The sequence below is a fragment of the Bufo gargarizans genome, chromosome 2 (assembly GCF_014858855.1).
Source record: "Bufo gargarizans isolate SCDJY-AF-19 chromosome 2, ASM1485885v1, whole genome shotgun sequence".
NCBI lineage: Eukaryota > Metazoa > Chordata > Amphibia > Anura > Bufonidae > Bufo > Bufo gargarizans.
The window spans coordinates 40,490,373-40,516,207 of record NC_058081.1 but is presented as its reverse complement, the minus strand read 5'-3'; the positions used below and the strand labels follow the sequence as shown (position 1 = coordinate 40,516,207).

At 44.6% G+C, this 25,835-nt stretch overlaps 2 protein-coding genes across 2 annotated transcripts in view; one reads left to right on the top strand and one right to left on the bottom strand.

The window, feature by feature from the left end:
• The window catches only part of LOC122929295 (sphingosine 1-phosphate receptor 1-like), a 39,622-nt gene extending 33,086 nt beyond the window's left edge, over positions 1 to 6,536 (top strand). The window contains exon 3 of the mRNA XM_044282812.1: positions 3,557 to 6,536. Within this exon, the coding sequence (XP_044138747.1) occupies positions 3,849 to 5,000 (1,152 nt within the window). The 5' untranslated portion in view covers positions 3,557 to 3,848 and the 3' untranslated portion in view covers positions 5,001 to 6,536. The remainder of the gene's footprint in view (positions 1 to 3,556) is intronic.
• A 3,155-nt stretch (positions 6,537 to 9,691) lies between these two features.
• SPC24 (SPC24 component of NDC80 kinetochore complex) lies at positions 9,692 to 25,202 on the bottom strand. The gene is made up of 6 exons (XM_044282811.1): positions 25,099 to 25,202; positions 17,701 to 17,911; positions 17,470 to 17,614; positions 16,477 to 16,581; positions 11,141 to 11,217; positions 9,692 to 9,923 (listed from the first exon to the last, which is right to left on the bottom strand). Exons 2-6 carry the CDS (start codon positions 17,855 to 17,857, stop codon positions 9,817 to 9,819), a joined length of 591 nt encoding a protein of 196 aa, XP_044138746.1. The 5' UTR covers positions 17,858 to 17,911; positions 25,099 to 25,202; the 3' UTR covers positions 9,692 to 9,816.
• Positions 25,203 to 25,835: the final 633 nt, after the last annotated feature.

Below are 25,835 nucleotides of genomic sequence, written 5' to 3'. Positions count from 1 at the left end.
CTTACCTCACATCCATATAATGAATCTTAAAGGCATATTATCTTTTCTGCTTCTGTGAACACAATAATAATAACAGTTATATGACATCCAAACGTGAAGTCACTATAAATAACTCTGCTTTTGTCTTTAACACACAAACATAGGAACTGTACTAAGGTTATTGGCAGGTTTAGCTGTATAAACATATAAGCTATATTAGCAACCCGGGAAAAGTCTTAGCTGGCCAGCTACACACAACCCACATCATTGTTGCTATCCAGTGGCATAGCTAGAAATGACTGGACCCCATAGCAAATTTTTGAATGGGGCCCCCCTCCCCCAGTAATTTTTTCACAACCCCTTCCTTTCATGCTGCCCCTATTTCTGTGGCTAGTAAAGATCGCTCTCTCAGACCAGGCCCGGCAGCCAGTGTCGGACTGGGGTACCTAGGGCCCACCTGTAAAATTTATTTTAGGGGCACACCGTATGGATACATTCAAATATAATAAATAATCTAACAAGTTTTTTTTATATAAACATAGGATGATGGAGGTGCTGTACATTAAATATATGTATGTAGTGCAGTAGGTCTAATGTGTCATGTGCCACTTGTGCAGTGGGTGGGAGACTATGGGCCCACCTTTCTCAGGGGCCCACCGGGGGATTCCCCTGTAACTCTGTGGGCCAGTCCGAGCCTGCCGGCAGCTGTTCCATCCGTTTTATACACTTTCTATACTGTCACTGTAATTCATTTCATTGTGTAATACTGTTGAGGGGGCCCTGACTAAATCCTTTAGTCCTCCTCCTCCTGGATGGGCCACTTCTAGGTCAGGGCCTTAAAGCAGCTGCTTCCCCTATAGCTACACCCCTGCTGCTATCCATACATTGCTGCTGGGGAGGAAGTGCACTGTGATTTTCCTTGGAACCGTCCTTGATACTGTTGGATGTACTACTACTACCCTTATCCTGCACTTTAGTCAAGAGAGACCTTTGTGTTTGCACCAACTGTCTGGTCACTGACTCTATCACCATTGGCCAGCCATTGCATCTGTTTACACATGCCTGCCTTTGAGCCTGCAAAAAACACTTAAAGGTCTGAACCCGGACATACGCCCATTTTCAACCATGGCAGCCTCCTAATATGAGTATCGGAGCATTTCATATTCGGATGCTCTCCTTTGCCCTGAGCTGAATCGCGCAAGGCAAAGGCATTTTTAGGAGATCCGGTGACTTACCGGGCTCTCCATAGGGACTGCAAGGTGGAGGCTTCCGCCCAGCAGTGAGCCCGGTGACATCACCGGCACTAATGGGCGGGTTTTAGCGCTGCTTTAGCCTGTAAAACAGCGAGGACAGAAGCCATCACCTAGCAATGTAGAAACATAAACAAAAAAGCCCTTGCCCTGCACGATCCAGTACAGGGCAAGGGAGAGCATTGGAGCATGAAACTGCACAGCCCTAGAGGGTATCGATGTGAGGATTACCACTGTTATCCGTGTATTTAGTCATCAACTCCAGACCTACTAGCACTCCCATCCTCCACTTGCACCCCCTGGGCTCCCTGCACATCATCAAGATAAATATCTTACGAATCATAAGTTACGATGTCATCAGGACTTGGGGACACCACTTTTGTCCTGAATAAGTGGGTCCTGGTCTTCTTTTGCATGCTTGGTGGGCTCAACCTTAAAATAAATACCACCACCACTGTTTCAAGACATTGGTAGAGATCTCATAAATGTGAGGTCTTGGACACGTCTGCTTGACATGATAGAAGATTAAATCATAGGAATGCGTCTTTCATGTCTGCCACGTGAGAGAGAGCTCCATGGAGGAGACATGTAAGGACGTGTTGTAGTTTATCCTATGTGGTAATTATTACTGTCAGGCGCACATTATCTAAATCTCTTGAACGTGTTTTAGATGTTTCCCCTCCCTGATTGCCTTTCACTTTCTGTCCCGATGAAGTGTCTCCATGTCATGATTTTATCTGCTTTTTATTATGTTGTTCTTATTTTACATCTTGTTTTTCCTCAATGTTTGAGGAACCTGCCCATATACCTCATGTAAGTGACAACCAAAGTATGTGGCAGCTGCTCATCTCCACCGTTTTTTGGCCAAGGTGCACACCAGGGCTTATAGTCAACAGCCAGGCTCAGAGAACGGGTGAATGTTTGACCTCCCCCTGCTCCATGTAGAATTTTTAAGATTTTAGAGAGGGGATGGTTATAAGCAGGCACAGGTTGAAATAACATTTGCCTATAATCCCCTTGTTATGCCAGCTTTACCATGAATAATGACAACTGTTATAAAGCAGAGACACATGGGGTCCATCTCGAGTTGTACAAACAGAAGGACTTCTCCGTAACATCAGTTGTATTTATATAACCAGGTTGTACGATCCGCAAAAATCCCTTTAATCCATTATTAATGGAAGCTGAAGGACTACTAATCTTCTACTTGTGACATTCCAGACTTTCTCACTGTCTGGAATAGATGGAGCTACAAACATGGAAACATCTTGTGATGTTGGCTTAATAATAGGAGAGCTCCAAAACTGTCTCGGGCTGTCACGTACGAATGTGTTACATGCAAGTTGGAGCGAGCTATCATCTCTGACAAGTAGTGCTCTGTCATCTAAATGATGTAGCCTAAATATCTGGCAGTTTTCCTGTAAAGGATGAATCAGTGCCTGAGAGGAGCCTTTTAAAACAAAGGGCTGAGCCTCGTGGATCTCAAAAAGTAGGAAGTCTAGAAATTAACACAAAAGCAAGTACAAAGTAGAGCTAACAACACTGGGTGTAATGCAGCCAGAAGATCAGACCCACAATTCACAGGTCAGATTTTCGGCATCTTACTATTATTTTCTCTTTGTTACACCGGAGGAGTCTTTATATGCGAGTGATGGTGATTTGAAGAATCGGGCCAAATATAAAGGTATACAAGTCTCTCTTTACTTTTACTACCATCACCTCGCAGCAGTGTCTATAAAGCTGTATTTCACTGATCACGCTGCTGTCTTGACACACTGATGCTTTCTGGAAGCTGTTTTCTTCATTTTGCTGATCTTTCTGGAGTGTTGGTCTCACAGGAGAATAAGATCTGGTTCCAAGGAGTAGGAGCTCTCACATGTGCTTCCTCTCCCTTCTCTCTCCCTCTCCTGGCAGGAAGCCAGGACAGCCCACTCCTACCAAGACAGGAGGAATAGGGTGGTTAGCCATGCTCCTGCCAACCATGACCACCTCTGCTGTAACACAAGGCCAATACATGAAAAATACAAAACATTATATAATTACTGTATGAAACAATTGTCAATACCCCTAGGTCTAGGGTGCTGCACTTATCTATTAGACTGTGAGTTCTATAGGTCCGGTTCCAAAATTTTAGCGTGTGCCCAAGCTGTACTTGCTTGATGACTCATTACGATGTTGTTTGCGTAAATATTAGACTCCTCAAACCCCATGTTCATTTTCGAGCAAGTGGGTTGCACTATTGTAGGCATTGTTTGTGTGAAATTTACTATTTTATAAAGTTAATTTTACGTTTTTAGACTTTAACAATTTTCCCTTTCTTCCTCTAGGTTACATCGGCATGTGTGGATAGTACATCTTCTGAATGAAGAAACGCTGACAGTATGTGGAGACCTTGTGGAAATGCAGCAACATAAAAAAAACAGGTTGCCTGCATGAAACGTCTGCAGAGTCACAATACATGGGTGTCTAAACGGAAACCAACAACCATCCGTGCTGGGGTAATATACTCCTGGATATTGCTGAGAGTACATCTTCTGTTGCTTAGATATGGCCTTCTATAGTTGAGGTCCCGTCAAGTTTCTAGACTTCTGAGAGTTTTGAGAAGACCAACCGTTAACCATGGAAGGTGTAACACATCAATATCATCTGAGCCGGTTGTACAGGGAATACCAAAACAATAGTATTATTGCTCTTCATTACAACTATACAGGCAAGCTGAGCACTAGCAGATACAAAGGTGGACTAAAAGCTGAAGCTGTATTTTTTTTGGTGGTATGCGTCCTCATCGTTCTGGAGAACCTCATTGTACTCTTGGCTCTATGGCGCAACAAGAAGTTTCATTCACCTATGTTCTACCTCCTGGGCAACTTAACTTTGTCCGACCTCCTGGCTGGAGTAGCATACATGGTTAATATTGTGTTGTCGGGGGCCAACACGCTTCGGCTCACCCCTGTTATGTGGTTTGTAAGGGAAGGGGGTGTGTTTGTCACCTTGACTGCCTCTATCTTCAGCCTGCTTGCTATTGCAATAGAGCGCCACATCACCATGGTTCGCATGAAGCTCTACAGTGGAGACAAAAAGGGACGAATGGCCTTGCTTGTAGGTGCCAGTTGGCTTGTCTCTATCTTGTTAGGGATTCTACCAATACTTGGATGGAACTGTATCAGAAACCTTCCTTCCTGCTCTACCATCTTACCACTATATTCCAAGAAGTACATATTGTTTTGCATTTCCATTTTTCTGGCTATCCTCATCTCAATTGTGGTACTCTATTTACGCATATATAGGATTGTAAAGCTAAACAGTCAGAGGCTGGGCACTCTACGTAAAGGAGCACTGAGAAAGTCCCAAAAATACATGGCTTTGTTAAAAACAGTCACTATAGTAGTAGGAACCTTTATTGGCTGCTGGCTTCCTCTTTTCATCCTTCTCCTCTTCGATGTGTCCTGTGAGGTCAATGCATGCCCTGTCCTTCTAAAAGCTGATTATTTTCTTGGATTGGCCATGATAAACTCTTTTCTAAACCCAATCATCTACACCTTGACCAGCAGAGAAATTAGAAGAGCCATTCTGAAGTTGGTCTGCTTCTTTTGCTTTATCAATGAGGACGGAGAGACCAGAGGGAGATTTGGATTCTTCCCGGTCATTGAACGAAGCACAAGCAAATCTGAAAAGTCATCCCACAAGCAGGAGGGGTTGGAGACAACTGTATCTTCAGGAAATGGGACTCCTACACCAGTTAAGTCTCTTGTGGCCACCAAAAAGTACTGAGCCAAGTCATGGTTGAGAACCATCAAACTTTTTTCATATCTCTAAAAGGGAATTATCTGAGAACCCCTATATCTTATCTGACTTGGACTGGAAATCATGAAGTATATTGGAAGGTTCTGAGGCCATGCAAAAGACACTACAAGACAATTGTTGTAATATATCCGGTTTACGTCATTATCCTTCAATTATCCAAACGATCAGTAAGAAAGAAGAACATGACCTGTAAACAGTTTGCCTACATTCATTAATGCAAGTGTGTACATGCCATTGGGACAGCAGTAAATGCTGTGATGCCCATGTATAGTGGTCCCTGGCTATTTTGGTGTCATGGTCTTTCCAATAGGCTGGGTGAAACCTTTCCACAAACACCTTAAAGTTAGCTGGCAAACAGAGAGAAACTCCTCTCAAGGGGTTTTTCACTCTTCAATCCTAGCTAAAAAGTGGGACTTCCTCTGCCAGAAAGGGGCCATGTGGTTATGTGACTCTATGCCAGGAATAAAAGGAGCGTGAGCATTTAGGTTTGCTTCTGAGCCTCTACTCCTTTATGTATGCTCATGGACATTAAAGCGGTTCTCCAGCTTTGTTCTCCCCTCTCCCCACCAGACCTGTGGAGGGAAACATATTTACCTGCTCCCCGTTGATCAGTTCTGGTCAAATCTACTGCTGTGCTCATTGAGCGGTAAGAAGCAGATAAGTTTGTTTCCCTCCACAAGTCTGACAGGTAGAGGCAAAAAGTATTAAAAAGCTGGAGGACACCTTTAAAGGACTATTTTAAATAAATCGTTTTCATACACCGTTAAAGAATTCTTAAGGTGAGGCTCCGTTATCCAAGAATCTCATCTCTTGGCCAGAACGGAGAGCAGATGCAAAGAGCATCTCCTGCTCTGAACGACCAGTCCGATCCTGCATTACACAGACATCTTACTGATTTGAATGGACACTTTGTAATGCTTCCTTTATTCTGTGGTGGCGTGACGCTGCAAGAAGCCTGAACACTTGGGCTTTATGCATACAACTGTATTTTGGGTCCGCATCCGATCTGCATTTTACATGGATCAAATGCAGACCCATTTATTTCTATAGGGTCGCGAAATACGGGCAGCACACGTATGCCATATCATCAGAGATGCAACCATATCATATGAAGGCCAGTAATCAGTCTCATTCATTATTACCAATCATGGGTCTTTATAGCCTCTGAATTCTTTCTCCAGGATGTCATTACGAGGGTATTTAATCATCACGTCTGCAGCCAAATGTAGCATTACCGTACCGAAATCTAATGTGGTCTCAACAACATGCGTGCACACATACTGCTTGTAAAAACCACATCTTATGGACCTGACTATACAGTTTTGTGTCTATGTAATTTCAAACCATTACAGATCCCACAGTGAGATAGATGGGGTAAAATGTTGTACATGTGTAAATATGTATATAATGAAAATGTATAAATTAATAATGTATGAATTCAAACAGCATTAACATCTATGTATAGCTCTCAAGGAAGAAAAATAAAGAAAAAACTGAACGCAAGCTTTAAGAGTATATGTGTCTAAAGATTTGGTGGGTATTGGTTCTCCTTGGGGAGATCCAGCTGGTGTAGGCAGGCAATGCATGCTGGGAAAAAGTATGCAAATTAGCTCTCCTCCGGTGAGCACTCAGCCCCATTGATAAAATGTGTACAGCGGTGCACAGAGAACTGAGTTTTAAGCGCAAAGCGAATGGTGCGCTTTTGGCAGGGAAAAGTGTAGTAAAAATAGAAAATTGATTAATTAAATATATTAGAGATAGTTTTATTAGGGCATTAGGGAGAACATATTAAAAGTTTATATAAAGGGTTAGTTACTCTTTAAGGCCTCTTTCACGTGAGAGAGGTTTCCGTTTGGATGCGATGGTGTTGCGAACAGATAATATCTATACTGAATCCCGACCCATTCATTAGCGTTGTTTTTCGTTGACCTTCTTTGCATTCAAGAAAAATCTCAGCACGTTCTATCAAATGTGACCACAGCATCTGAAAGGTGCGCTTCCCAGGCAGGAACGCCTTCCCCTGGCTGAGATCAGGGAAGGCGTTCCATAGTAGTAGTAGGCCAGAGACTGAATCCTGACTCGTTCATTAGCATAGTTTTTCACTGACCTTCTTTGCATTCAGGAAAAATCTCAGCAGGTTCTATATTATGCGTTTTTTTTACACAGCCTTGGCCCCACAGAAGGGAATGGGGCTTGTGTGAAAAATGGATGCAAAGCATTTTTCACAGATGCTTACTAGGAGATGTTGAGTGTTTATCTTCCTTTATGTGAAAAATGCATCAGAAACTGATTGCATCTGCGCGGAAAGAAATGAAAAACTGAACGCAATCCCAGACAAAACTGATTAAACTTGATTAAAAAAAACATCATTTTTTCCCCAAACAGACCCTGACTCATTCCGTATCGCTTGTGTGAAATAAGCCTAGAGGAGTTCTCCTGCCTATTATAAGTGATGGCCTATCCTCACACTAGGCCATCACTAGCTGACGCCCTGCACTCCCACCAATCAACTGTAGCTCAGTCAACTTTGTAGTGGAGGAAGCTCGTTACTACAGCGCTGCTCACATTGAATTCAATGGCAGGGGTTCTGCAGTGACAAGCTCTGTCTACTGCGCAGTTGATAGAGCTGTGTAGTTCCTGCACCGACTACCAGTGACGGAGCTGTACCCGGACAGCTGGTCAGAGGGGGCTCAAGGTGTCGGACACCTGACCATCAGCTAGTGATGGCCTATCCATAGGGTAGGCCATCACTCTGTAAAGGCTGGACAAACCCTTTAAGACATTGACTTACAGGGCAGCTACCTATAGTTGACACTAGAGAGACCATTTTCCGGCTTCTGGAGGAAAGCTAATTTGGAAACTGTTTCCGGGAAATAATTGGCTCCCTACATCAGCTGGATATCTATGTGAGTGAGTTGTATTTATTACCCAGTTTTTTTTTTATATATATATATATACGAAGTCTACCAACTCATTGTGGTAAAAGTGCTACATTAAAGTGCTCATTGTTGAATTTCACTGTGGTTGCCTTCAACGTAGTTCCCTTGGGAAGCTATGTACTGGAGCCAGCTCCTCGTTCAAAGCGATTTTGGAACTGGTTTTGCGGGATGTCCTTCAGTGCTGCTGTCATTCATATTACCTTTGATGTCATTAAAATGCTCTTCCTTTTAATATTTCCTTGATCTTTAGGAACAGAAAAAAAGCCATCGGGGGCTAAATCCGATGCATAGGGAGGGTGTCCCAACACAGTTATTTGTTTATTAGCTAGAAACTCCCTCACAGACAGCGCTGTGTGAGCAGGTGCGTTATCGTAGCACAACAGCCACAAGTTGTTTGCAAAAAATTTGGGTTGTTTCCGCCCTTAACTTTTTCACCTAACCTTTTCCGCACTTCCAAATAGTACACTTGGTTGACTGTTCATCCAGTTGGTACAAATTCATATTGAAGGGTCCCTCTAATGTCAAAGAAAGTTACCAACATTTTGACTTCTAATTTTCACTGGAAGTTTTGTGGTCGGGGAGAATCGGCAGACTTTCATTGTGCACTTTGCTGCTTCGTATTGGTTGACCCATGTTTCATAACCTGTGATCTCACAGCCCAAAACTTCTTGCCTCTTCAAAATGTCTTGGCAAATTTTGATTATGTTCATTGGTGAGCATCTCGGTGACCATTTTTGTACTCGCCTTCCTCATGCCAAGATGTCCACTTGCTCTGCTCCTGACTGTCTGGCTGAGTTCACAACGGCGTTCAGCCTTTCAGTTCTCCTGCTCCTTTATAGGAGCAGAACTGAAAGGACAGATTCGGAACATAACTGAGCCGAACAGAGCCTACGGGCCCCACAGACTATAATGGGGTCCGTTAGGTTCCCGCTCAGAGGAAAATTTTTGGAGAATAGACAAAAGTCCTGCATGCACAACTTTTGTCTCCGCTTCAAAATCTTCCCGAGAGGAAATCTAACGGTCCCTAAGCGCCGTTCGCCTCAGTTATGTGCTGAATCTGTCCTTTCCGTTCTTCTGCTCCTATAACGGAGCAGGAGAACGGAAAGGCTGAACGCTAATGTGAACTCAGCCTCAGGCAACGAGTTTCATGTACAACCTAAAAAACTTTTGCTATGTTTTCGTCAGTTCTGCTCATTGTTGGCCGTCCTGATCTTTCTTCGTCAGTGACTCTTTCTCTGCCCTTAGAAAAATGTTGAATCCACTTGTCCGCAAACCTCATTATCAGACCTAATATAGCACCAGCATATTCCACAGCACTGTACACTTGCACTAGTCCCTAGTAGAATTCATGGTCCAATTTCCCTAGCCAGCTCATACACTGCGGCCAATTTCTTATAAGACAAATCGGTATGCTTTTGGAGTGTGGAATGAAACAGAAAATACTTGACTTTGATTGGATTTGAATTCAAGAGCATCCATTGTCACCACTAGAGGGCAATATGTGTACAGCTGTATACAGCTCCAATTAACCTAACAGAAACTGCAACAAGCAACTGAAATTTTTGCAAATATATACTGGTAAGTGTATAGAACAGAGAAATGCTGCTCTGTACTACAAATATCCCGATGACCAGTGAATTCCTGCAGATTCCTAAAAGTAAAATTCTTCTCTTGGAAAGGAGCTTTTTTTTTTACTTCTCAATTAAACTAATAGAAAAGAGAAAGAAAACATATTTTATTTACAAAAGAGAAAAAAGTAAAAGAATTTAAAATGTCTGAAAGCAACACACATATAAAAAGCCTGCAGTCCACAGTATAAATAAGGTGTATAGGGCAGCGTCCGGTCACCATTCTGTGGACAAGAGGCTCCACAGGTAATCGCAGATGAAGAGCTTGGAGTGCTGTGAGCTGTCAATGTTGATGGGCTGGGCGATCTTTCCCCCGTAGTGGACTGAAAATTAGCCCCAGTTAAGGAAATAGTGTGGAAGATAGGCTGATATATATATACACTTTATCACCGGCAATAGTGCTGTCGTAATGCTACAAGGTCAGCAAAGTCACAGAAGATCAAATGTTGCTTGCAATTTCTACAAACCTTGGATATAAAATATTTTTTTACTTCAAAATGGTAGTCCTATATTTTTTTTTTTTTCTTTGTCTGAGACTGATAGAAATTGCTAGGGGGCAGAAATGGTGTCAAAAAATAAAATTAAAACAACCAAAAACACCTCAGTGCTTCCTCATCAGTGCTTCCAGGGCCATGGCTCCCATCTCTGCTGGACCATAAATGTGATGTGCTATCTACATGCTCATGACTGCTGCTGGGAGCTGCTAGAAGTGGGTATTTTTTTTTCACCATGTCGAACTCCTGGCAACTTTTTGCAGTCTAAGACAAACCCTTTAACTCTATTTTTGTAAAATGGAAACATTCAACCTCGGTCTTCTATATGCCTCCAAACACTCACTTACAGCCCCTTCCAGAGAACAACGGGAACACATAGAAATAAACACAAAAAAAAACCCACAACAACAGCAGTGTCTGAAAACGTCCAAGCTAATAAAATATCAAAATATTTATTCTGGGCACCATAAAGGAAAAAAGAAATTCCTAATTCGCCATTTTTTGGTCACCAAAAAAATGGAATAAAAAGTTATCAAAAAGTCGTACATACCCCAAAATGGTACCAACAAAAAACTAAAGTTCACCTTGCAAAAACAGCCCTAATACTTACAGCTCTGTAGGTGGAAATAAAAATAAGGACGTCATGTCATTTTCAGCACACCGTGAATGCTGTAATATCAAAACCCAAAAAGTATGGCAGCATTGCGGTTTAAATTTCACACCACAAACAATGTTTTTCCCTGTTTTCTGACACAAGAGATGGAAAAATAAACGGTGTCATTAAAAAATATAACTTGTTGTCCTGCATGGGAATGAAAAATTTAAAAAGCTGGGGCTTTTGGAAGTTAGAAAGGAAAGAACGGACTAAGTCACATTGCAGGACGTCCCAATGTGCTCCTCCAGGCACAGAGCTTTTAATGCTTGGAATGATGAATCACTGCCATTGCCCAGCGCCAGCCCAAACGTGTTGGGAAATTATATATTAAGGTAGGTGTGTATGTAGGGGAGAGGCAACAGTAAGTGAACTATATCACAGAAAAGGATACTGCCTTTGATCAGTGTTGAGTCACAGTTGTAATCCCAGTCTATCTTGGTCACGGAGTGGAACAGCTTTGCCATGTACCTGCAGAGGAAATGGGAGATAACATGTATTATAATGCACCAGGAAAACCCCCCCACAAAAAGTAAAAAAAAACAAAAACATTTCTATATCAACCACAACCCTTCATGACCGGGTGATTTTGCATTTTCATTTTCTACTCCCAGTCTCCCCAAAGCCATAGTTTTTTTTTTAGTTTTCCATTCACATAGCCGTATGAGGGCTTGTTTTTTGCAGGACGCGTTGTACTTTCTAATGGAACCATTTATGGTTGCGTTTAATGTAGTGGGAAGCAGGAAAAAAATTCCAAATGGGGTGGAATGACAAAAAAACAATTCCACCACAATTTTCCGGGTTCTGTTTTTACAGCGTTTCCTATGCAGCAAAATTGACCCGTTACGTTTATTCTCTGGGTCAGTACAATTACAACGATACCACATATGTGTCATTTATCTTACGTTTTAACCCTTTCGCTACCAGCGCCGTACATGTACGGCGCTGGTAGAACTGTGCAAGCATGACGCCCGCTCGCGAGTGCAGCGGTAGTAAAATGCGCTAGATGCCGTGATCAAGTGAGATCACGGCACTTGAATGCGCAAAAACCCGGAAGCGTACTGCGGCCAATCGGGACTTCAGTACATGCGCTGAGTCTATATGAAAAAATTCAGAGCATCAATGCGGCAATTCTTATTTTGGCCACCAGATGGCAGGCCAACATAAGAAATTAGCAAAATGCAAAGAAATTGTCATTTTTTTAAATCCCTTATAGGTCAAAATAAAAAAAATGTAAACATAATTTATAAGGTCATTTATGAGCCTTAAAATGATAAAAATATATCAAAAATATAAAAGTTTATATCACCCCCCTTTCCATATAACAAAAATAAATGAATCCCTAAATAACAATAAATAAAAAACATCCTGAAAACGCCCATAATATAAAAAGAAATAAAAATCCAATCCGGCAAATGGGTCAAAATTATCGATTTGCCATTTTTTCATTGCTTCTCTTACTCAAAAAAATTTAATATGATCCAAAAGTCATGCACACTCCAAAATGGTATCAATAAAAACTATTCATTGTCCCGCAAAAAATGAGCCCCTAAACAGCTCAGTAGACATAAGTATAAAATAGTTATGGGGGTCAGAATCTGGTGATGTAAAAAAAAAAGTTTACATTTCTTTTTACACTATTTACACATACAATACCTATACGTATGGGGTATCGTTGTAATCGTACTGACCCAGAGAATGAAGGGCACGGGTCAGTTTTTCCGTAAACAAAATGCGGTGGGAACAAAGCCCGTAAACCGGTGGAGGGATTGCGTTTTTTTTTCCCAATTCCACCCCCATTTGGAATTTTTTCCCCCGCTTCCCACTACATTTTATGCCATAATTAATGGTGGCATTAGAAAGTACAACTTGTCCCGCAAAAAATAAGCCCTAATACAGCTATATGAATGGAAATATAAAAAAAAGTTATGGCTCACGGAAAATAGGGAAGAAAAATGAAATGCAAAAACCCCCCAAAAAACTCCGGTAGCCAAAGGGTTAATACTGGGTGTAGAATGTTTGGGTGCATAGATAGAGGCATTACCAGTAGAAAGAGGGAGGCGCTCATGCCGCTCTACAGAGCACTAGTGAGACCTCATCTGGAGTATTGTGCGCAGTACTGGAGACCATATCTCCAGAAGGATATTGATACTTTGGAGAGAGTTCAGAGAAGAGCTACTAAACTGGTCCATGGATTGCAGGATAAAACTTACCAGGAAAGATTAAAGGACCTTAACATGTATAGCTTGGAAGAAAGACGAGACAGAGGGGATATGATAGAAAATTTTAAATACATAAAGGGAATCAACAAGGTAAAGGAGGAGAGAATATTTAAAAAGAAAAACTGCTACAAGAGGACATAGTTTTAAATTAGAGGGGCAAAGGTTTAAAAGTAATATCAGGAAGTATTACTTTACTGAGAGAGTAGTGGATGCATGGAATAGCCTTCCTGCAGAAGTGGTAGCTGCAGATACAGTGGAGGAGTTTAAGCATGCATGGGATAGGCATAAGGCCATCCTTCATATAAGATAGGGCCAGGGGCTATCCATAGTATTCAGTATATTGGGCAGACGAGATGGGCCAAATGGTTCTTATCTGCCGACACATTCTATGTTTCTATGGAACAAAACGAATGCATTTCTTTGCATCGCCATGTTCTGACCCCCATACTTTTTTTGTAGTTATGTGTACTGAGCTGTCTGATGTCTCATTTTTTGGGGGGTGATCTGTACTTTTTATTGAAACCATTTTGGGGTCTGTATGAATTTTTGATCACTTTTTATTATACTTTTTGTGGAAGGTGAAGCGGCCAAAAAACAAACAAACAAAAACAAAAAATTGCCCATTTAGACTTTTTTCTGTTTCGCAGTTTGCTGTATGAGATAAATATTTTTATATTTTAATAGAACGGGTTTTAGCATGCGGCGATGCCCACAATGTTTATTTTTTTTTTAATTGTTTATGTATTTTTATTTTTGTTTTGAGGAGGCGGGGAGCGATTTGAATTTTATACATTTTTTTTTCAAATTTTTTCACACTTTTTTGTAGTTCCCATAGGGAACTATGACAAGCACTGATCAGATTGCGTCTCTCATAGACTCCGATCTATTAGCATTGGAGTCTATAAGGATTTTAGTCTTTAAGGGGCTCCATAGGAACTAATGTGCAGCAACATCTTATCATTGAGGAATACAGATGCTGCTGCCGGTGCACGGCCTAGAGCGTTTGTACAATTGATCACGGCGTCTGAGGGGTTTAATGTGTGCAATTGGCGTTAACGTTGATCGCATACATTAGCCCCGGGTGCCTGCTGTTCAAAACAGCAGGCGGCACCTGACGGATATGGTGCCTTCTGCGCTACGAACGGTTGCCATTGTTAAATACCTGGCCGCCCACCTAAACTTACGTGAGGCGCTCTGGAAGGGGTTTAAAGGGAACCTGTCACCAGGATTTTGTGTATAGAGCTGAGGACATGGGTTGCTAGATGGCTGCTAGCACATCCGCAATACCCAGTCCCCATAGCTCTGTGTGCTTTTATTGTGTAAAAATACTGATTTGATACATATGCAAATTAACCCGAGATGGAGTCCTGTAAGTGAGATGAGTCAGGGACAGGACTTATCTCAGGTTAATTTGCATATGTATCAAATCGGTTTTTTTACACAATAAAAGCACACAGAGCTATGGGGACTGGGTATTGCAGATGTGCTAGCGGCCATCTAGCAACCCATGTCCTCAGCTCTATACACAAAATCCCGGTGACAGGTTCCCTTTAAAGTGAGGTGTGGTAGTGCCACCTACAGGTGACAGAGGGGAACTGCACAGCATAAGAGGCTATATGTTTAGTCATCATTGCACAGGAAAGGTGTAGTGACTGACACTGGTGAGCTGAAAAAATATTTTGGCACTAAGTGAAGTACAAAGTTTTAGATTTTTCTAAATTTATTTTTTGAATTCTAGGCATTTTGTATATAAAATGTCCAAATCCAGGGTAGCTGATAATGTGTACCAAATTCTGAAACTATGTGTAATGCCTGGTGCGGGGCCTCAAGAGGCAAGAAACAGGGATTCATAGGCAAAAATTGAATCACTATACAGTGACACCATTTAAATAGGTATTTCCATGTGATATTGAATGTGGGATAGATGTGGGGCCCTCCTCTGGGGTCCATACCTATGTGCAAAATGGTGTGGTGCAGCAATATACAAATGGAGAATGAAAGGATAGGTGGGCGTGGAACTCTTAATTTACTTCTATGGGAGTTCGGGGCTGTTCACATAAAGTTTGGGTCCCAAGTTTAACATATACCGTACGTTGGAGGGGAAAAAAGGATACAAAAGTGTAGCACTAGTCCAGCAAAAATAAATAAATAAATAAATTAAAAAAAAGCATAGTATAACGTATAGTTTTTTTTACAATGATACCCTATGGTGACGGGTGCCCCTGTATGGCATCCATCTGAAGTATACCTTTAACCCCTTCCAGACAGGAGCTTGAGCACCTGAGCACCACAGCAGACACCCGTATAATGCCGATCATGGACTTTTAACCCTTCAGATGCCGTGATGACCATGGCATCTGAGCAGTCAAATACTAGAAGTCCTGTGCCCCCGGTGTCTGAAAGGCTTCCCGCGGAGAGATTCCTGGAGCCATTCATTTGCTATTGCAGCTTTGGGCCTTCTGAAGGCTCTAAGGACTGCCATAGGGAAGTTCCTATGAAGCTATGCCTATGGCAGGGCCTGATCGGAACAGACTGCATGGGAAAATCATTGTAGTCTATGACAGAAGTGATCAGATGATTGCATGCTAAAGTCCCCTGGGAGGACTAAAAATAAGTGTAGAAAAAAATATAAAAAATATTTTAATGCTCAAACCACTCCCCTTTCCCCATTTTACAACTAAAAATAAGCAAAAAAATAAAGATAATTGTTACGGCTGTGTCCCAAAACACCTGGACTATTACAATATAAGGGCTTTTTCACACGAAGGTGCCGTGTTTTGCAGTTGGCAAATTGGGGATCTGCAAAACACGGATGCCGCCCGTGTGCCTTCTGCAATTTGCGGAACAGAATGGACGACCCTTTATAGAAATTCCTATTCTTGTCCGCAAAACAGACAAGAATAGGACATGACTCATAATTTTGGAGGGGCCACGGAACGGAGCAATGGATGCAGACAGCACACGGAGTGCAGTCCACATGTTTTGCGGCCCCATTGAACTGAATGATTCCGCACCCGAGCCGCAAAAAATGTGGCTCGGATGCGCGGAACCAAACCATGGTCGTCTGAATGAGCCCTAAGAGTATGGAACGTCATAATGGGGGGGGGGGGAATTTTTTTCAAACTAAATAAACCACAACATGTTGTATTTTGCTTTCCGTCCTGGGATGCGGATGCAAGACGGATCCGGCATGACCCCCAAAGCAAGTCAATAGGGACAGATCCATTTTCTCTGCCACAATAGAAAACGGATCCGTCCCCTATTGATTTTCAATGGAGCTCATGACGGATCCGTCTTGGCGATGCTAAAGATAATACAACCGGATCCGTTCATAACAAATGTAGACGGCTGTATTATCAGGAACGAAAGCGTCTTCCTGCCGGATCCAGCAAAAACGCTAGTGTGAAAGTAGCCAAGAGTTTAATGGCAGCTGCATGAATCCATGTGCAGTGAGTTCCCTCTAGTGGTGACTACAGGTATAATACCCCTGGGTGAAGGTAATACTCACAGTGCTGAGGGAATGACTACGGTAGTGTCCTCCTGAGCCTCCTTCTCCACCTCTGCAATTTCCTCTTCCAGGAGTTTCACCTCCTCAAGCTCCTTCTGTAGGAATGTACTGACATTGAGGAAATAAAGCGAGAAGACACAATACTGGACTTCCAAGGACATTGTGAAGTATTATACCAAATGTAGTTGTCCTTTAAAAGGGTTTAGAAAACCCATCATCATACACTCTATTAGGCAATTCTGAGGGCCTGTGGTGGTGATCATACCTACCTGATCCCTGCCGCTGGGTTCTGGCTCCATTGCTGCCCCACCCACTCTACAGGTCCAGGGTCTCCCATTATTAACATCCGTTTTTACACAGGGAGACCCAGGACCTGCAGAGCAGACAAGGCAACGATGGATCCAGAACCCAGCGGCAGAGATCAGGTAAGTATGATCACCACCACAGGTCCTGCCACAGCGTGGGGTCTGTAAAAATCATCATAAAAGGTGAACAACCCTGTTAAAGAGTTTTTCCTGGATTTGACTACTGATGGTCTATCCTCAGGACCATCGATACCTGAGAGGCCGGGATCCAAAATATGTCGAACTACACAGCTCTGTGGAGTGGATGGAGCTGTGCCGTTCTAGCAGTGGGCTACTCTGAAACAGCTGATCGTCTGGGGCGCAGGGTGACAGATCTGTCAGATTCCTTTTTTTTTTTTGTTCTAAAAACGTAAAGCTTGCCTGAAATGTGAACAGAGCCTAATATAAAGCTTATTGCGATTTAGCATCACTATAGACTTCTGCGACTGTCACTTGTGTAGTGATGGACCAGGATGTGGCAGTTATGAAAGCCCCCGGTTCATCACCTACACAAGAATTACTTATCTCCCCCCCATTCAGGACCCGCTGCCACATCACCCTCCCAGTAGTAGGAAACCTAAACCATGCTCCGGCATGGGACTTTCCTGTGGGATTACTGGGAGGCGGACTGTCCTCACGTAAAGGATATTTAATGCTGCTTTCCAGGGTGGCATTTTCGGCCCGTGCAGCCTGCAGCTCCTGCTCAATCTTCTGCAGCTTGCCGGAGGTCTTCTTCTTAACGTCTTCCGTTTTCAGAAAGGTTTCCGCTACTACTTCTTCTACGGACAGAAAATCTACAAGTGCACATTTCACGTTAGGTCTGATTCATCTATTCTACTCTGTTAGACGAGGCGCCACACAGGTAGACAGGACACCGTACCTCTGACGAGATCCGAGACCTGGCTCTCTGTCTCTATGAGAGAGTCGATCATGGACTCCTGACAGTTCTTTAAGATGCCGGCAGCGCTGTCTGACACAATGACCTTGACAATCTCCCGACTGACCTCTACGTACTCCTGTATCTGTTCTCGATACATTTTATCTGGAATGTGAACACGGAGGTGGAAGCGACCTGGAGTAATGAAGGAGGCCTAGAAAAACACGGAAGAGCAAGAACTTCAAACAGGACGGCAACATACAGGTCCTTCTCAAAAAATTAGCATATTGTGATAAAGTTCATTATTTTCTGTAATGTGCTGATAAACATTAGACTTTCATATATTTTAGATTCATTACACACCAACTGAAGTAGTTCAAGCCTTTTATTGTTTTAATATTGATGATTTTGGCATACAGCTCATGAAAACCCAAATTTCCTATCTCAAAAAATTAGCATATTTCATCCGACCAATAAAAGAAAAGTGTTTTTAATACAAAAAAAGTCAACCTTCAAATAATTATGTTCAGTTATGCACTCAATACTTGGTCGGGAATCCTTTTGCAGAAATGACTGCTTTAATGCGGCGTGGCATGGAGGCAATCAGCCTGTGGCACTGCTGAGGTGTTATGGAGGCCCAGGATGCTTCGATAGCGGCCTTAAGCTCATCCAGAGTGTTGGGTCTTGCGTCTCTCAACTTTCTCTTCCCAATATCCCACAGATTCTCTATGGGGTTCAGGTCAGGAGAGTTGGCAGGCCACTTGAGCACAGTAATACCATGGTCAGTAAACCATTTACCAGTGGTTTTGGCACTGTGAGCAGGTGCCAGGTTGTGCTGAAAAATGAAATCTTCATCTCCATAAAGCTTTTCAGCAGATGGAAGCATGAAGTGCTCCAAAATCTCCTGATAGCTAGCTGCATTGACCCTGCCCTTGATAAAACACAGTGGACCAACACCAGCAGCTGACATGGCACCCCAGACCATCACTGACTGTGGATACTTGACACTGGACTTCAGGCATTTTGGCATTTCCCTCTCCCCAGTCTTCCTCCAGACTTTGGCACCTTGATTTCCGAATGACATGCAACAGTCCAGTGCTGCTTCTCTGTAGCCCAGGTCAGGCGCTTCTGCCGCTGTTTCTGGGGAATGCGGCACCTGTAGCCCATTTCCTGCACACGCCTGTACACGGTGGCTCTGGATGTTTCTACTCCAGACTCAGTCCACTGCTTCCGCAGGTCCCCCAAGGTCTGGAATCGGTCCTTCTCCACAATCTTCCTCAGGGTCCGGTTACCTCTTCTCGTTGTGCAGCGTTTTCTGCCACACTTTTTCCTTCCCACAGACTTCCCACTGGGGTGCCTTGATACAGCACTCTGGGAACAGCCTATTCGTTCAGAAATTTCTTTCTGTGTCTTACCCTCTTGCTTGAGGGTGTCAATGATGGCCTTCTGGACAGCAGTCAGGTCGGCAGTCTTACCCATGATTGCGGTTTTGAGTAATGAACCAGGCTGGGAGTTTTTAAAAGTCTCAGGAATCTTTTGCAGGTGTTTAGAGTTAATTAGTTGATTCAGATGATTAGGTTAATAGCTCGTTTAGAGAACCTTTTCATGATATGCTAATTTTTTGAGATAGGAATTTTGGGTTTTCATGAGCTGTATGCCAAAATCATCAATATTAAAACAATAAAAGGCTTGAACTACTTCAGTTGGTGTGTAGTGAATCTAAAATATATGAAAGTCTAATGTTTATCAGCACATTACAGAAAATAATGAACTTTATCACAATATGCTAATTTTTTGAGGACCTGTATATAGCGTCAGGTCTATGCAGCTGCAATACTCTAAATATCCAGTAGGGGTCACTATGTTCACAATAAGGGCCAATGTAGCTCATGGAGCAGTGCAACCGTTTAATAATGAGATTAAGGGCTCATTCAGCCGAGCGTAATGGCGGGTCCGCAATATTCAGGCACTGGCCGTGTGCATTCTGTGCCGTGGAGCCTTTGACCTCAATGGGTCTGCGATCTGCCAGATACGGTGAAAAATTGGACATGTCCTATCTTTTGCGGAGGCACGGATTGGAAGCCTATGGAAACACTCCGACCTGCAGGTGCGTGCTTCTGCACCGCAAAAGACAGGGCATGTCCTATCTATAGTTGTGTTTTGTGGACCCATTCAAGTCAATGGGTCCACGGCGTGGAGCGCACACGGCTGGTGCCAGATAGCGGTCCGCAGCATGGAGCCCTTATGTTTGTTTGAATAAGCCCTAAAGGGGTTTCCAGGCTCCTGAAACTGATGACCTATCCTAAGGATAAGTCCTCAGTATCGGATCGGTGGGGGTCCGACACTGCGCTCCCGGTGAAAACAATGGGAGGTGGTTTCCGCGAGGCTGCTCCGTGGTTTTTGGTGCGGAGTCCACTCCAAATTCCGTGGCCAAAAGCCTCTGTGTGGATGAGGCCTAAGGCTGCGTTCACATCTCCATTAGAGATGATCCGGCAGAACTGCTGGCTGTCGGCCGGACAAAAAACGCTGCATGCAATGTTATCTGTCCAGCCAATAGGGATCTGGTGGTGATCTGTTGAATTTGGCAATGCCGGATCCGGTGGACTCTGGCAGGCTGCTCTCTACCTGAACAGCCTGCTGGAAATGTTCTCCAGAGATGGAGATTTGCGTTCAGTGTTTCAGGTTTTTCCGAGTGGGTGCACTCAGTTTTGATGCAATTTTTGCAGGTGCGATGTGTGAAGTGAACGCATAGCAACCGCACTGAATCCTGACCCATTCATTTCAATGGATCTGTGTGTGTTCTATATTCTGCATTTTTCACGCAGCCCTGGTCCCACAGAAGTGAAAGTCTCCCGGACACCTCGTCCTCTTAGATATATATACGCCCCTATGTTCCTGCAGAACATCCTGATGCAGTCTCTGGTGTCAGGAGCACAGGGGGTATAGAGCGAGCGCAGGAATGCGGAGGGAGTCTGCACGTCTGGTCTGGGGTCTGCATTTAGTCAGGGAGTCTGGTCTGGGGTCTGCATTTATTTAGGGAGTCTTGTCTGGATTCATAAAGGAGGTCATACACACTATTCGGGATTCAAGCGCTTGAAGGGCTTGCCCCACAAAACACACTCTACAGTTTGTAAACCAGCTCCTGGATCTGAATACTTTTGTTATTGCATGTAATTAAAAATGTATTATCGCCAATACGATACAATAATATAGCTATTCAATAAAATCCATCTGTATAGCGCCACCCGCTGTTTGCTCTGTAGCTTATTTTCTGTCCACCTCACTGAGCTGGTCGCACGCGCTCAGTTTAAGGGCTCATTCAGACGGCCGTATGATGTCTGCAAAAATGCGGATCCGTTTTTTGGGGTTTTTTTGCGGACAGTTCATAATGTCCGCAAAAAAAAAGATTGCATTCAGTTTTTTTGCAGACCCATAGACTTCACTGGGACCATGTCTTGATTTTCAGTGTCAAGTATAGGAGATGTTTCATTTGTTTTGCTGAGCTGTGGAATAGAAGAAAAGGGCCCATAAAAGTGAATAGGGTAGCATCTAATACGCAAAATAACGGATCCGCATTTTTGTGGACACCATACGGCCGTCTGAATGAGCCCTAAGTCTTCAACTGCCACCAGCCATATGTTCTATTATAAGCTATGTCAGTTATAGAGAAAGTGCTTTAACGGAAAGGACCCCCCCCCCAGCTGTGATAGGGAGAGACCTGCAGTAGAAAGGACACACTCCATGAGCTATGATAGGGAGAGACCTGCAGCAGAAAGGACACACACCCTGAGCTGTGATAGGGAGAGACATGCAGCAGAAAGGACACACCCCTGAGCTGTGATAGGGAGAGACCTGCAGCAGAAAGGACACACACCCTGAGCTGTGATAGGGAGAGACATGCAGCAGAAAGGACACACCCCTGAGCTGTGATAGGGAGACATGCAGCAGAAAGGACACACCCCTGAGCTGTGATAGGGAGAGACCTGCAGCAGAAAGGACACACCCCTGAGCTGTGATAGGGAGAGACTTGCAGCAGAAAGGACACACCCCTGAGCTGTGATAGGGAGAGACCTGCAGCAGAAAGGACACACCCCTGAGCTGTGATAGGGAGATACCTGCAGCAGAAAGGGCACACCCCATGAGCTGTGGTAGGGTGAGACAGGCAGCAGAAAGGACACCCCCTGAGCTGTGATAGGGAGAGACCTGCATCAGAAAGGACACACACCCCTGAGCTGTGATAGGGAGAGACCTGCAGCAGAAAGGACACCCCCCTGAGCTGTGATAGGGAGAGACCTGCAGCAGAAAGGACACCCCCCCTGAGCAGTGATAGGGAGATACCTGCAGCAGAAAGGACACCCCCTCTGAGCTGTGATAGGGAGAGACCTGCAGCAGAAAGGACACACACCCCTTAGCTGTGATAGGGAGAGACCGGCAGCAGAAAGGACACACACCCCTGAGCTGTGATAGGGAGAGACCGGCAGCAGAAAGGACACACACCCCTGAGCTGTGATAGGGAGAGACCTGCAGCAGAAAGGACACACACCCCTGAGCTGTGATAGGGAGAGACCTGCAGCAGAAAGGACACACACCCCTGAGCTGTGATAGAGAGACCTGCAGCAGAAAGGACACACACCCTAAGCTGTGATAGGGAGAGACCTGCAGCAGAAAGGACACCCCCCTGAGCTGTGATAAGGAGAGACCGGCATCAGAAAGGACACACACCCTGAGCTGTGATAGGAAGGGACCTGCAGCAGAAAGGACACACACCCTGAGCTGTGGTGGGAAGATACCTGCAGCAGAAAGGACACACACCCTGAGCCGTGATAGGGAGAGACATGCAGCAGAAAGGACACACACCCTGAGCCGTGATAGGGAGAGACCTGCAGCAGAAAGGACACACCCCTGAGCTGTGATAGGGAGAGACCTGCAGCAGAAAGGACCCCCCCTGAGCTCTGATAGGGAGAGACCTGCAGCAGAAAGGACACACACCCTCAGCCGTGATAGGGAGAGACCTGCAGCACAAAGGACACACCCCCTGAGCTGCAATCCTGAATAAATGTAGAACAATTGAAGCAATTAAATGGAACCTGTCACCTGGATTTTGTGAATAGAGCTGAGGACATGGGTTGCTAGATGGCCGCTAGCACATCCGCAATACCCACTCCCCATAGCTCTGTGTGCTTTTATTGTGTCAAAATAATGATTTTATAGATATGTAAATGAGGCTACTAACGTTTCTGGTCCCCAGCCACGTCCACTGTGAAGGAGCCCAGCTCCGCCCACTGTGAAGGAGCCCAGCTCCGCCCGCATCCCCCGAATCTCCTCCTTGCTCCCTGACGTCACAAACCTAGAGTGCAGTAATCTCGCGGTGCGCGAGCTAGCGCATGCGCAGTGTCGACAGTGTCCCTTCCCTGTGCTGGCATTTCAGCCACAGGGAACGAACGGCGCATGCACTAGCTCGTACATCGCGAGATTACGCCCCTCTAGCTTTGTGACGTCGAGGAGCAGGGAGGAGATTCGGAGTATGTGGGCGGAGCTGGGCTCCTTCACAGTGGGCGGAGCTGGGCTCCTTCACAGTGGGCGTGGCTGGGCTCAGAGTCAGAGAACGCTGGACTTGCATATCTATAAAATCGTTTTTTTTACACAATTAGGCTACTTTCACACTTGCGGCAGTGATCCGGCAAGCAGTTTCATCGCCGGCACTGCCTGCCGGATCAGGCAATCTGCATGCAAATGGACAGCATTTGTAGACGGATCCGGATCACAAATGCATTGCAAGAACGGATCCCTCTCTCCGGATACCATCTGGAGAAACGGATCCGTTATATATATTTTTTTTCACATTTTTACCGATCTGCACATGCGCAGACCGGAAGGACGGATCCGGCATTGTGGTATTTCTAATCTGGCACTAATACATTTCAATGTAAATTAATGCCTGATCCAGCGTCTGATCTGGAATTTTGAACGGAGATAATACTGCAGCATGCCGCGGTATTTCTTCCATCCAAAACGGATCGCTCTCCATTCAGAATGCATTAGGATAAAACTGATCAGTTATTTTCCGGTATAGAGCCCGTAGGACGGAACTCAGTGCCGGAAAACCGCTAGTGTGAAATTACCCTTAAAGCACACAGAGCTATGGGGACTGGGTATTGCGGATGTGCTAGCGGCGATCTAGCAGCCCACGTCCTCAGCTCTATACCCAAAATCCAGGTAACGGATTCCCTTTAGGGTCCATTCACACATCCGTATGTGTTTTGCAGATCCGCAAAACACGGGCACCGGCAATGTCCTTTCCGCATTTTTCAGACCGCACATCGCCGGCACTATAATACAAAATGCCTAATCTTGTCCGCAATTGCGGACAAGAATAGGAAAAGTTCTATTTTTTTTCAGGAACGGAATTGCGGATCCGAAGTGCAGATCCACATTTCCGGATCCGGGCAGCACATAGTGCGGCCCCATAGAAATGAACGGGTCCGCAATTCCGTTCCGCAAAATGCAGACGTGTGAATGGAGCCTAAATGTGGAGATCTCTGGGCTGGTTGTAGCCAAGAGAGTCCCATGTTCTACATTCATCATGGCAGAACGCATCTGAGGCCGGTTTGAGACGAGCCTTTTTGGTCTACGAAATTGAGCGCGGGAAACGCGGCCATTACACGGTTTGCGTTTCATGGACTGTTAGAAACCGTCAAGAACAAGAAGATCCGTTTTTTCCCTGAAATTCGCATTTCTAACCGGATTTGCCCTCGCTTATTCCCAAGCTGTATTCCTATCACAGCTTTTTGAGGTAATTTTTGCAGAATTTTATGAAAACCAAAGCAAAACTTTATGGGCCGCGTGGACAACCCCTGAGGACATGTTCACACCAGCCGCTGTCTGTCGTTTATAACACAGACCATGAGGCTCCGTCTTATAAGCCGCCTTTTAATAATAATAACGGGTCATTCTGATTAATAGTGCAGTGTGAACAGAGCCTTCGCCGCCACATGCCCTCTGCAGGGAGGTGGACGTGTTTTCCATGCTGCTGGGGTCTGAGGTGCCATAATTTAGCCGCCATTATTTCTTACCATCGCACCAAACCCCACTGCCTGAACACGTCATGACCACGCCCCTGTTGTCAATCATCTCCATAAAAAACCTCTTTCCCCGCCTATCACCCAATCACCGACCAGCTCTGGCGTTGTGACACGCCTAGTCACAGGAGCCGCGTGCTCTCTGTCCAATCACAGCCAAACCACGAACTCTCCTCCCTGCCTTCTCCTAAGGATTTGAGGCGACCGTTTGGATTCAAACTTTCCCGCCCAATCCTCGCTCTTAACGACCACTCTGTCTGTGGTACGTTTGGCGGTTGCGCCTCCTCACCGCCCGCTGCTCGGTATCGCTGCCGGTTCTCACCTAGTCGGGCGGAGTGGGGTTAGAAAGCGGGGTATAGTCGGGATACGTCAGCGTGTGTAACCTGCCCTGGAGCCCGCCTCGTCCTGATAGGAGGAGTGTCTTTCCTCCCCTCATGCCGAGGCGGGCTTCTCTCACTGGCGGGACCAATGATGAGGCGCGAAGAGGAGGAAGGAGGTGACCCGGAATCGTCCGGGTGTTTGTTACCGGTGTTCTGTCAGAATACTATACCTTAGGTATAGCATTGTGATAAGGTCTGTGACAGCTGCTGTACACATTCACCTCAGGATGTTGGCTGTTCTGCTATGTTTTCATGTAAAAATGGCCGCTAATGATAGGATTTTGTAGGTGAGGTGTCCTGAGGTAAAACTAGGCGAAGGCAGCCCAAAAACAGAAGTCATGTCCGAAATGGGCATAAACCGTATAAGTAGGCGCCAAGAGTGAGTTGGAGGGATTGTCTAAGGGTCCTTTCACACTAGCGTTTCCAGTATTGAGTTCCGTCACGGTTGTGTCTAAGGCTCTTTTTGCAGAATGGAATTGCGGACCCATTGATTTTTATGGTGCTGCACAATGTGCAGCCCAGACCCGCAATTCCGTTCCCGAAAAAAAATAAATAGAACATGTCCTATTCTTGTCCGGACAAGATTAGGCATTTTCTATTAAGTGCCGGCAATGTGCGGTCCGCAAATTGCCGGTGTCTGTGTTTTGTGGATCTGCAAAACACATACTGACATGTGAAT

What these genes read in the sequence shown, in the direction of transcription:
- SPC24 (XM_044282811.1), bottom strand. Translation starts at nt 17,857, where the DNA reads ATGTATCGAGAACAGATACAGGAGTACGTAGAGGTCAGTCGGGAGATT. An exon ending in GTAGTCATTCCCTCAGCACT is followed by an intron (nt 11,218 to 16,476) that starts GTGAGTATTACC and finishes TTTCCTCTGCAG; the next exon opens with GTACATGGCAAAGCTGTTCC. An exon ending in CTCAACACTGATCAAAGGCA is followed by an intron (nt 9,924 to 11,140) that starts GTATCCTTTTCT and finishes GCTAATTTTCAG; the next exon opens with TCCACTACGGGGGAAAGATC.